At 48.3% G+C, this 11911-nt stretch overlaps 1 protein-coding gene across 1 annotated transcript; it reads left to right on the top strand.

The window, feature by feature from the left end:
* The first annotated feature begins 10307 nt into the window (after positions 1–10307).
* On the top strand, positions 10308–11246 carry TMEM121 (transmembrane protein 121). Its single transcript, XM_065410195.1, has one exon. The coding sequence runs from the start codon at positions 10308–10310 to the stop codon at positions 11244–11246; it is 939 nt and encodes a 312-aa protein (XP_065266267.1).
* Positions 11247–11911: the final 665 nt, after the last annotated feature.

Below are 11911 nucleotides of genomic sequence, written 5' to 3' on the forward strand. Positions count from 1 at the left end.
GTTCCCTCTGGAGAAAAAGAGAGAGACCAAGCAGGTAATCCAGCCCCTACTGAAATGATACATCTAAAATTACAGAAATTTTAAGTAATAGCAAGGAAATGCCTTAGATTATCTTTTGTTTTAGCTTGTGAATTTTCCCTATGCTAAGAGGGAGGTTTATTCCTGTTTTGTAACGTTAAAGTTAAGCCTAGAGGGGAATCCTCTGTTTTAAGTCTTTTTATTACCCTGTAAAATTACCTTCCATCCTGATTTTACAGAGGTGCTTCTTTTACTTTTTTTTATAATAAAGTTCTTCTTTTAAGAACCTGATTGGTTTTTAGTGTCCTAAAACCCCAAGGGTCTGGTCTGTGCTCACCTTGTTAACCTATTTGGTTGGTATATTATTCTCAAGCCTACCCAGGAAAGGGGGTGAAGGGGCTTGGGGGGATATTTGGGGAAGGTAGGGCTCCAAGTGGCCCTCCTTGAATGTTTGTTTAAATCACTTGGTGGTGGCAGCAATACTGTACAAGGACAAGGAAAGGAATTTGTGCCTTGGGGAAGTTTTTAACCTAAGCTGGTGGAATATAAGCGTAGGAGGTCTTTCATGCGGCTTTCCACATCCGTACCCCAGAGTTCAGAGTGGGGAGGGAACCCTGACATATGCACGTGCAATTACCTGGAATTAATGGGAACAGAGAAAAGTCTGTGTCAAGTCCACTAGACAGCCAATAAATCTAGCTTCTCTATTTCTCATTCCCTCAAGCAAGAAAGAAACCAGCTTTTATTAAATCTGGGCTCCATACACATAGCCAAGTTTAATGCACTTTCCTGTGTAAAGGAGGACAGGAAAATATCTTCAGTGTCCTAAAACTCCCTAGGCCTGGTATCTGCCCCTCTCCCCCCCCCCCCCCCAGTTCTCTGACACATCTGAAACCTCAATACTTTGTTCAGGCGTGTATGCTATTTATAAACCTTAAGTCACCAATCAGAGTAACTTTATATAGAAATCAAATTATCATCCAACAATTAACCAATAATCCAGAGGCTATAATGTGTTTCGACACATTATTCCATATGGACTTGTCAGGAAAGAATGGTTGATAAAATGGTTCATTTGGCAAACAGGTCAACTCATACATGGTACATGGTGCCCTCATAGTTTAGAGTCAGTATCCCTCTATTCAGCTCTATCAAAATGGTGGCGTGTGATTTCCTCAGGTCTGGATTTTGACACAGGCACAATACGCAGGTGCCTAGAACCCTGACTCCTACCCATGTGATGACATCAGAATCTCAGCTTGATTTTCTTTAAAACAAATGTGTTTCCAGCCCTTGTGGTTGTGACGAAAAGGTTAAGAACATGACCCAAGTGTAACTGATGCAGTGGTGTCTGCCTGAGTCTTCAGAGAGCCTGACACAATTGCTTTAAGAGAGGGAACAGCCCCATGTGTAACCCATGCAGTGATATCTGCCTAAGTCTGGGAAGATCAATCAGAAAGGAGGGACTGCCCCTACTGTAACCAAGGCACTAAGGCCTGCATGAGAATGCAGACATCCTACAGCAGGGGAAGCAACCAATAGTACCAAAGTGGCAGCCACCTGGCCCCCTACTCACTACCACTGATGACCATGCCTCCCGCTGCTGCAGAGGTGGGGAGGATGGAGCCTTCCTGTTGCTTGGGGGAAGAGGGAGAAAATAAAGTGGGTGGCAACTACTGTAACACCACACCTCTGGGTAGGTTGTTAACAAGGGGTATTGAACCTGGGACTTCTGGATGACCATAAGCCTTTATTGCCTGAGCTAGAAGAATCAGTTCTACTAGCCAAGTCTGTAGTAGGTTCACTAGCCTCCATCTGTGGCATTGGACCAGCAGCACTGGACATGAGTGCACGAATGTCCACTATAAATGCATGTTGAACTGCCAGTGTAGCTGTTTGTTTTTTTTTTATAATGGAGATATCCATCTCCTAGAACTGGAAGGGACCTTGAAAGGTCATTGAGTCCAGCCCCCTGCCTTCACTAGGCAGGACCAAGTACTGATTTTGCCCCAGATCCCTAAGTGGCCCCCTTAGGGATTGAACTCACAACCAGGGTTTTAGCAGACCAATGCTCAAACCACTGAGCTATCCCTCCCCATAGTTCTTCCAGACTCAGGCAGCTCTTGTGGGAAGTGTGCGGTGCTTATTTGCACCTATTGGAACCGTGTCAGCCTTGTGTGCAGCAGCTTGTTTTCATCTGGCACAGCCCTCCATGCAGTTGTAAGGGTGACGGCATCTTGTCTTGAAGTTTTGGGGGAGCTATCTGAGCCAACACAGAAATTAGATGTTAATGTGCAGCTCAGGCAACCACTAATGGTACAGGTGGCCGTGTTCAGCTCTGAATCATGTGATGCGTATGCCAACTTCTTCCCCAAACTGCTGCACAGTATTTCACTGGCGCAAATACCAGCATCAGGGCCAGCCAATATAAATGACTTCTGTTGTCAGTCGTTGGCTGCGTCTGTATTCTTTCTGTGGGCTGCCTCAGCCAGAGAGCCGACACAGCGCACTTCGATCGAACTGCCCACAAAGACCACAAGACCTGATTAGTAGCGAAGGCACCCAGCCAGGTTTATTGTTAATGAAGCACAGGCTTTCTTTCTATTACAACTCCTACCAAATTAGTACATTTGTTCAGGTAATGGCTAAGAAATAGATTCCTTAGAGACTATCGCTGAGAGTATATCCCTGGGTAGTCATCAGAGGCAATTAAGCTCTACCAGGAATTCAAATCTGCTGGTAACAAGCAGGAGACCATTAATGAGAGCAAGGAAATCATTCAACTACTGGATCAAGCCCAGACACAATCAATGAAGAGAGAGAGTTACAAAGATGGACTTTACTCACTCTAGGCAGAAAGCCTAGCAAACCATCAAAAGACTTTATGGCGATTCAAGCCTCGGCAAAAAGAAGTTTCCAGTCATCACAAATGCTGTCACATCCCAGCTAGTGGCTAATGGCAGTACACAGAACTTGGGTAAGTCTTGCAGCTGTGCAGCAAAGGTTGCTGAGGTTACAGAGAGGTGGCAGGTTCTCCATCAATCAGTCCTGGTGGCACCTTTTTCAGCCAAAGAACTGGACCAGCCCATAAAGTTTATTAAAAGAGGAAAGACATCAGACCTGGATTACAGCCACATGGAGCTCCTTCATAGAATCATAGAAGATTAGGGTTGGAAGATACCTCAGGAGGTCATCTACTCCAACCCCTTGCTCAAAGCAGGACCAACACCAACTAAATCATCCCAGCCAGGGCTTTGTCAAGCTGGGCCTTAAAAACCTCTATGGATGGAGATTCCACCATCACCCGAGGTCACCCATTCCAGTGCTTCACCACCCTCCTAGTGAAATAGGTTTTCCTAATATCCAACCTAGATCACCTGCACTGCAACTTGAGACCATTCCTCCTTGTTCTGTCATCTGCCACCACTGAGAACAGCCGAGCTCCATCCTCTTTGGAACCCCCCTTCAGGTAGTTGAAGGCTGCTATCAAATCCCGCCTCACTCTTCTCTTCTGCAGACTAAACAAGCCCAGTTCCCTCAGCCTCTCCTCGTAAGTCATGTGCCCCAGCTCCCTGATCATTTTCGTTGCCCTCTGCTGGACTCTCTCCAATTTGTCCACATCCTTTCTGTAGTGGGGGGCCCAAAACTGGATGCAATACTCCAGATGTGGCCTCACCAGTGCCGAATAGAGGGGAATAATCACTTCCCTCGATCTGCTGGCAATGCTGGTAATGCAGCCCAATATGCTGCTAGCCTTCTTGGCAACAAGGGCACACTGTTGACTCATATCCAGCTTCTCAACCACTGTAATCCCTAGGTCCTTTTCTTCTTTGCCTAGGCCCCAAAGCCAAAAGTTGCCTGCTCTGGTGTCACAACCAATTTTTCCAGGTCAACTGCATCCCACAAATCTGGTGCAGGTCAAAGGCTGTAGCCATTCCGAAATCAGGAAAACTGCTGGAAGATCCTCAGAGCTACCGACCCATCTCTCTCCTTTGTGCCACATACAAACTTATGGAGACCCTGATTCTGACGTGGAGCAACGAGGTTATTGAACCACAACTGCCCTTTGTTCAAGCTGGCTGCAGATGAGGATGCTGTACCCAAGATCACGTTATTTGCCTAACATAAGACACTGAAGATGCCTTTGAGGTGGGCAAGTAAGTTGGCGCTGTTCTGCTGGATCTGTCACCTGCACATGACACTGTCTGGCATGTGGGGCTGCCTGCTAAATTGTTTCATACTATTCCCTGTAAGCCCATGGTGAAGTTCATCATGGAAGTGATAAGGAATCAGAACTTTAACTTGCAAGCTGGAGACAGTCAGCCAGCTTTGGCAGCTCCATCCAGCCTGAACAGAGGGAGTTATGGTTTCAGGAGAAGGAAGGCCCAGCTGTCCAGAGACGAACAGCTCCAGGCCTCCCAGCAGATGGCTCCTGCCACTACTACCCCAAACAGGGGAGAAGCCTTTCAGAGGCTATGTGGGGCTGTAGTATAGGGTGTGCAGGACTGTATGGTGAGCAGGTGGGCCGGGTGGGTGAGGAGCAGAGTGGGCAGTGCTGCAGTGCAGAGCCCATGTATGGGTGTGCCCAGGGTGCCACGATGTTGTAAACTGAGCCTGGGTGACTCCTGCCCAAATGAAGATTCACTTAGACACTCAATGAATTGTCCAAGTCAAATGCTGAGTTACATGTGTATTTGTGGGCACGGCTCAGGCCCCTCTATGGCCCCCAAACCCAGCTCAACTGAAACCATCAGTCAAGTGTGGTTAGCGGCTATCACACCCCTGCCACCTGGCTAGAATGACATGATGAAGCTGTTAGCTCAAGCAGAGGCTAAACGCAAGAGATTTGATCAGAAACAGTTCCTCAGCAGAGCATCTGCAGCATCATCCTCAATATTCATGTGTTCTGACTTGCAGTGAGCATGGGCCCTCTAGGGGAGTGTTGGAAACATCTGGTTCACAGCAGCATGCATTAGGGACAGGTTAAAAGACCGCTCTAGAAACAAGAGTTTTTCCCAAGAGAGGGATAGCTATTCTGTTAAAGACACATTGTCTGATAGCTTGGTCTCATGCTTCACCTACAACACAAGTCCTCTGCAAAAACGAACAAAAACAAAAAGAAGAAGAGGAGGAAGGATCAGGGCAGGTTTTATTCTGCAGTCTGCTGCGTGGCACATTCACAGGGTGCACACACCTGGCCCCCAAGCTTTTTCTTTTACAACTTTCTGCTACTATTGTTTGCCAGAGATGGTGAATAATCTGATCCGCATGTGCTGTGCTCAGAACTGTTCCTCTAAACTAAGTAGAGCTGTGGTGAATGGGTGACCTCCAACTAGCTGCTGAATGAAGTGGTGAGGCTGAGTTGGTAGGTAGAACTCTTCCTTCCCAGGAGATACTGAACCAATGACTCAGGATGGGGCACCGAGATGTGGGTGGGACATATCTTCTCAGACAGAAATGCTGTCAACTTGTGATCAGTAAGGATCCTATTTTGCTCTGTTTACAAAGATCCTTATTTATTATTCTGAGAGCAAAAGAGGATAACCCTACACAAGAACAGGTCTAGCTTAGGGTAAAAGGAGGTTGAGGACGGAATGCTGTCAGGACCCACCCTCATTCTAGCATGGGTAATTAAGTCCCTCCTGCAGCTTCAGGTTGATATGGTATTCGTCGCCAATTCCAATTCTTAAACTGGTGAGCAGTGTTGCTGTGAGCTGTTAAACAGTGGCTGTGCTTCACTACAGAGGTGGCTGCATTCCAGTATATCCTGCACAGGCGTTCCGAAGCTTAATTGAGTATCATATCTGTGAAGCAACTTGAGGCCTGTGCCAAGGCATTCATGTGCTCCAGCATGGAAGGAGTTACTGGGTTCTGGCCAATCAGAGGTGAGTAGAGGAGAGCTCACCCAGCAACTGCCTGAGCTGTACCTAGCACTCTCTGTGAAGTGTATATGGGGACTACTTTAACATATGCCTTTTACTGGCGCTCTCGGCAGGCAGGTGACACATTGGTACAGTGGCTAAGAAGAGGTCAAAGGGGGTCTAGCCGAGCCTCAAGGGAGCTGATTGGCAGCACCTCACCCATCACCTCTGAATTCAGCCCTCCCTTCCTCTCTGTAGAAGTGAATTCCCACTCAGCACATTACTTCCCATTTCATTAGCAATCCTCCCACAAGCCACAGAGAACCCAGTCTGCTGCCAGGTTGAAATTGGCCCAGGTTTCCCCGAGGAGATCCTGGATAGTCTTTCCCCAAAAGCACTGGGAAAGGTCAATTCTTTTCCTGAATCTCCTGGATTCCAGTAGCACAGCAGGGCGGTGCCAGAGCTCATTTTGTGTTACCATTACCTGAGGGGACTACACAACTGGAGCTCAGGGTGTCAGCACGAACCCCAGGAGTCCCAGTTGTCAGAGGAGATAGACCCAGCATGGGTTTCACTTCAGGTGGATGAGTGGTGTTGTTCTCTTGGAGATGTTTTCATCCTGGGTTTTCAGTGCGTGCCAGTGAGATACATTGGTACCAAATGATGAACTCGCTGTTGTAATATGTGATTGCATAAGCCTGGGCATGCCCAAAGAGACCCTGTTGTACAGCATTACACACTGCTGCCCTGATCGGGAATGGCGTCAAACAGCTCACGGAGGGCTAACACCATGAGCCATCAAGCCTGCAGGCTGGGCCAATGATTTTGATTGGCTCTCAGCTACTGTCCCAGCCCATGAACAATAGGCAAGCATGACTGGTGGCCAGGAAACAGGCCCCCTATTTAAGAGCGGAATTCTGCTCTGTGCATTGTCATAGGTAACCAGGGCTCAGCGGAGGGACTCTGCCCAGCTGGAAACACTGAAGAACCTCTGACGCACAGAAGGGCAAGATCAGACACAGGACATTGGTTCAAAGAGCTGTAACTCTTGAGAGCTTTAAATGTCTCTGTGGCTAAGAAATTCCTTTGCCAAGCCTGGGGGCCTTGCCTTCCTGCCACCTTGTACGTGAAGCGGTTAAACTAGAAGGCCAGAGTGCCTAGGTGGGCAGTGTGTAAGCGACTGGGGGATGGGGGTGGTTGGGAGGTCTCTGACACTGATTTTGGGGTCTAGAGCAGCTGTGCCCCACATCCCAAGGAAGGGCATGAGCCCAGGAGTGTGCCATAGGATCCCAGAGCTAGACACAGTGACTGGATTCTACCCAGACCCAAATGGCTTGGAAGCCCATGGAACCCAGCAATTAGGTCCACTTGCAGGAGACTGGTGCCCGTACAGAGGGAGACTGGGCCAGATTGTAATATCCAGCACTAGGACTGTAGGGACAAGAATGATGTAAAAGCTAAACTTCCTGTTTGCTTTGAGTTTGGCCAGGACTCTGTAACCCACTGGTGAGTGTGTGCTACAGGTTCCCCACTGTACCTGACCCACAGAGAACATGAGTTTGTTACAATCCCACCCATGGCTGCCTGACTCTCTAGCTGTAGACACTCATGTTTTTACCTCCAGTGGTCCCCAGTTCAATCCCCAGTGTGTTGGCCAAGCTGGGGGCCACCACATATGCGGCAGTGATCTGCCCCGTAGCCATCACCCAGCCCCTACTACCCTGAATGCTGATGCCCAACTGTGCCACTGGCAGAACCATGGCCTTGTGTACTGTTGCCTGTCTGAGGAGCGAGGGAGCCCCCTAGCTTTCCACACTGGTACAGCTCCTGAGCTGGAGCCCCTCTGCATCCAAGCGCACAGAGCCTCTGGGACAGCACTTGTCGCCCATGCTTATTTGTATGCACCGTTTGAAAGGTGGTGGTGTGTTAATTGGGATGGAATATACAGTGTTGGCATAACCCAGACCCTGCCCAGCATTAAACTGTGTTAAACAAGGTTCAGGGTTTGGTACACAAAGACCTGCTCAGTGCCATGGCAAACACCCCGTTAAACAGCCTTCTAAACCTTTTAGTAAAGATATAGAAATGAAAGGAAACAGTTAATGTGTTTGAAATGCAAAGTATTAAGTGAGGCTTTCTTTTTAACAACATCCCTTATTCCCTTTCCCCGCAGCTGGAGAGAGTCTTTAAAGTGAAAAGCCCCTGTCTGACAATCCTTTAGATGGTAAGAACTGTCCATTTGGGGGGGGGGAGAAGAGAAGAAGTTAGTTGAGAGGGGCTGTAGCAGTCATTGTTGCTGTTGTTAAATCGGATCTCATTTCCTAAGAAGACAAAACAAGACAAACAAGAGGGAAGAGAAAAGAACAGCAAAGGCAGAAAATGCAGCTTCTGTCTCTGGGGTTGACTCTGACATGCAACCTCACTGCTGGAAAAACACAGACCCAGCACATGGTCTGACCAGCTGTGCCGAGACCTGGCAAACTCGTACCAGCATCAGGCTGTTTAGGGCACTGGTTTAGCTACCTCCGTCTGGCCACAGGCTCACAGCAGTGCCGTAAAATGGATGCTCTTGGCCAGCTAAGTCAAATTCTTATTAAGACAGAAGGGACAAGCAGAGGAATAGGAAAGAGAAGAAATAAAGTGAGGAAGGAAAAGAACACACAAAGCTGGCAAAGTCCCACATCCCACATGGCAGGATTCAGCAACAGCTGGTGGAGGTGGTGATGTCATTGGGATCCCTCTCTCTGACCTGGTCGGGTCAGGACACCTCTCAGGATTAGCACAAAGAAGGGCCAGGCCCAGGAGATGGTGGGGGTGGCAGCCATGATAGTGAAGGTAACTCCAGTAGCCAGTTTTTCTCCCAAAGTCTCTTTCTGTAAGAAACCCTGAAGGCAGTGGTGGGTGGAACAGCTCATCCCCTCATTATTTTGTCCACCAATTGGGCCTAATATCAGACACACCAATACTAGCTTATTGACTTTCAGTCTCACATTGTTCCTATTTACTAGGCATGAGCTTAACACGGTCCTTAAGTTAAAGGCTTTTCATTTGCACCTTTTCCCATCAGCATTAACTGTCTAGGTTATTGTGACACCTTAGGACCTTCCACTCCTCCCTTCTCACAGCTAAGCTCAGAATGAGAGTAAATTGATAGGCCAGTCATCACACTGTGTTGCTGTCCGATAGAGACCAGCAGGGATTCTCTTGCACCTGAGGGCTGGGGTTCTTAGGAAGAGGCTTCTATACCTCTGCCATTTGATGCATATTTCCTATGCAATTCCATGTAACTGCACCACCCTGCTGTGCATCTCCCTGAATAGAAAGATATTCTGCACTTCCAGAGTCACAGGCACATAAGTTCTAATATTAGTACTTATTTAAGATGTGTTTGAAGGGAAGAGGGACATTAGCCTCCCCCACACTCCGGTAGCATTGGTGAACATAGGTTTAAGGCAGCCTGAGTGTGCGGGAGTCTCAGTTACAAGCAGGGAGTCCAGCTCACAGCCTATACTTCACCTCTGGAGCTGAGGGACTTCCACAAATGCAGCTTTTCAGCCCTGGTATCTGTGACTGGCAAGTCCTTAACCAGTGTTTTCCTTGGTCTCTTACAGATTGCAGTGAATGGTGGGCCAGAGGCAAAGGATTTAAACCCAGTGCCAGGAAGAACGAACAAGGTTCACCATGGATAATACAAATGAGATTCCTGCCGGAGGACGGGGAAAGGGGAATCCCAGCTGAGGTAGTAAAAAGCCCCTAATCTCTGACTCCTGAGCCATTCACCAGGAGGAAAGCGCCATTTCCTGAACTGCTTCACCTTTCTTACACCCCGACTGGCTCCTGGCAGTACAGATCTGACTCACTTGCCTGGTTATTAATCTGATTTCCAGGGATCTGGAGGAAATTTTCTGGCTTGGTGCCAGGAAGTGCATTAGAGACATTGACTTGCTGCCCACAGGCCATGCAGGGACATTCTCTCCCCTCTTACTGACAACAATGGAAAACCCAGCAAAGGAGCAGAGCATTTCTTAATGTGGACTCCATGTGTTTAACCCCTGCAGAGCCCTTGGGAACAGCATTGGAGAGTGTTAGGCGATGTCGTGGAGGATCTATCTGAGGGCTCAGTGAGGGACCAGCTTTGCTGCCTAAAAAGCAGAGCTACTGGATTTAAGCCTTTGGGATCAGCTGTTATGAAGGGTGATTTGGAATTCCAGGTGCATTTCTCTGCTGCAGCACCCTGATGTGAGACCTTCAAGAGCCGGGATTGTCTATTGCTTTGTCCTTTCAGGGACTTTTTATAGGGGGTTGTTCCTGGTGGCCTTGGTGCTTTGTCTATAACTGATGAGCCTCTTCACTCAGCCCATGGGCCTCCTCCCTTGAAGTGAAACAAAGAGGCACGAGAGAGAGAGAGGGAGGGCAGCTCACCTCACCATGGTGCTGCCGCCGCCTGACAAGCGCCACGTGTGTCTGACCACCATTGTCATCATGACCAGCATGGCCTTCATGGATGCCTACCTGGTGGAGCAGAACCAAGGGCCACGGAAGATTGGAGTCTGCATCATTGTCCTGGTTGGAGACATCTGTTTCCTCATCGTGCTGCGCTATGTGGCAGTATGGGTGGGGGCTGAGGTGAAAACAGCCAAGCGGGGCTACGCCATGATCCTGTGGTTTCTCTACATCTTCGTGCTGGAGATTAAGCTGTATTTTATATTTCAGAATTACAAAGCAGACAAGAAGAATCTGGAGACAGTGGCCAGGAAGGCTTTGACCTTGCTCCTGTCCATCTGTGTGCCAGGGCTCTACCTGGTGCTGGTGGCCTTAGACAGCATGGAGTACATACGAACCTTCAGGAAGAAGGAGGATCTGCGGGGACGCCTCTTCTGGGTGGCCCTGGACCTGCTGGATATATTAGATATTCAGGCCAACCTATGGGAGCCACATAAGACTGGGCTTCCCATCTGGGCAGAAGGGCTCATGTTCTTCTATTGTTACATACTGCTCTTGATCCTGCCTTGTGTCTCTCTTAGTGAGATTAGCATGCAAGGGGAGCACATTGCTCCGCAGAAAATGATGCTCTACCCTGTGCTGAGCCTGGTCACCATCAACATTGTCACCATATTCATCCGGTCCATTAACATGGTCTTGTTCCAGGACAGCAGGGTCTCCACTATCTTTATTGGCAAGAACATCATTGCTATAGCCACCAAGGCATGCACTTTCTTAGAGTATAAGAAACAGGTGAAAGAATTCCCCCAGAATGCTATTGCCCTGGAGCTCCAGCAGAACTCAATCTCTCACAATCAGACTATCCACAGTACACAGGGAATTTCTCATGAGCAGTCACCCACTAGGGAAATTCTAGATACATGACGGATCACCTCCGGACATCAGCATTGGCTTGCATTGCATTGGGGAGTGTAGGGAGGTGAGAAGCTGCTCTCCCATTGTATGGGGCATGTGTGATGGACAAGTCCCAGCAAGGAGAGCTCTCCCAGGCACAAAACACTTACCATGTTTTAATCAAACTATGGAGTGTTTTCTAGACCTCTTCATCTCAGGTATAGCCCTAGGAATTCTCCAGAATAACCAAATGAACTTGCAAAGGACCTGGACCAGCTACGCCCTCTGTTTTCCTTCCACCCACTCCTCCCCTGCCCAACCAAGTTCCCTGATGCTGAGATTTCTCTCTTTGTTCCTTAAGACTCTCACCTTTGCTCCATGTCTGGAATGAAGATATTGTTACCAGAGTCCTTTGTATGGAATGGGAATGGGCGGGAGGGGCGTTTGCACCAGTTAATCCTGTGATTATAGATGTGTCTTATTTCAAACGGTTGTGTTTACTGTTCCCTATTTATAACTGTCTCTTCTTTGATCCTTTCTGAGAATCCCCATTGTTGGGTCTGGTTTCTTTTGGTTTGTAATCCACTGGAACAGCTCCCTTTGCTATTTGTCCCAGCAGGAACAACACAAAAAGTAGCACCCAACACAATAAACAGCTATGTCTCTCCTCTCATTCTCCTGCTACTCGGCTCAGG

This window comes from Emys orbicularis, chromosome 8 (assembly GCF_028017835.1).
Source record: "Emys orbicularis isolate rEmyOrb1 chromosome 8, rEmyOrb1.hap1, whole genome shotgun sequence".
Taxonomy (NCBI): Eukaryota; Metazoa; Chordata; order Testudines; family Emydidae; genus Emys; species Emys orbicularis.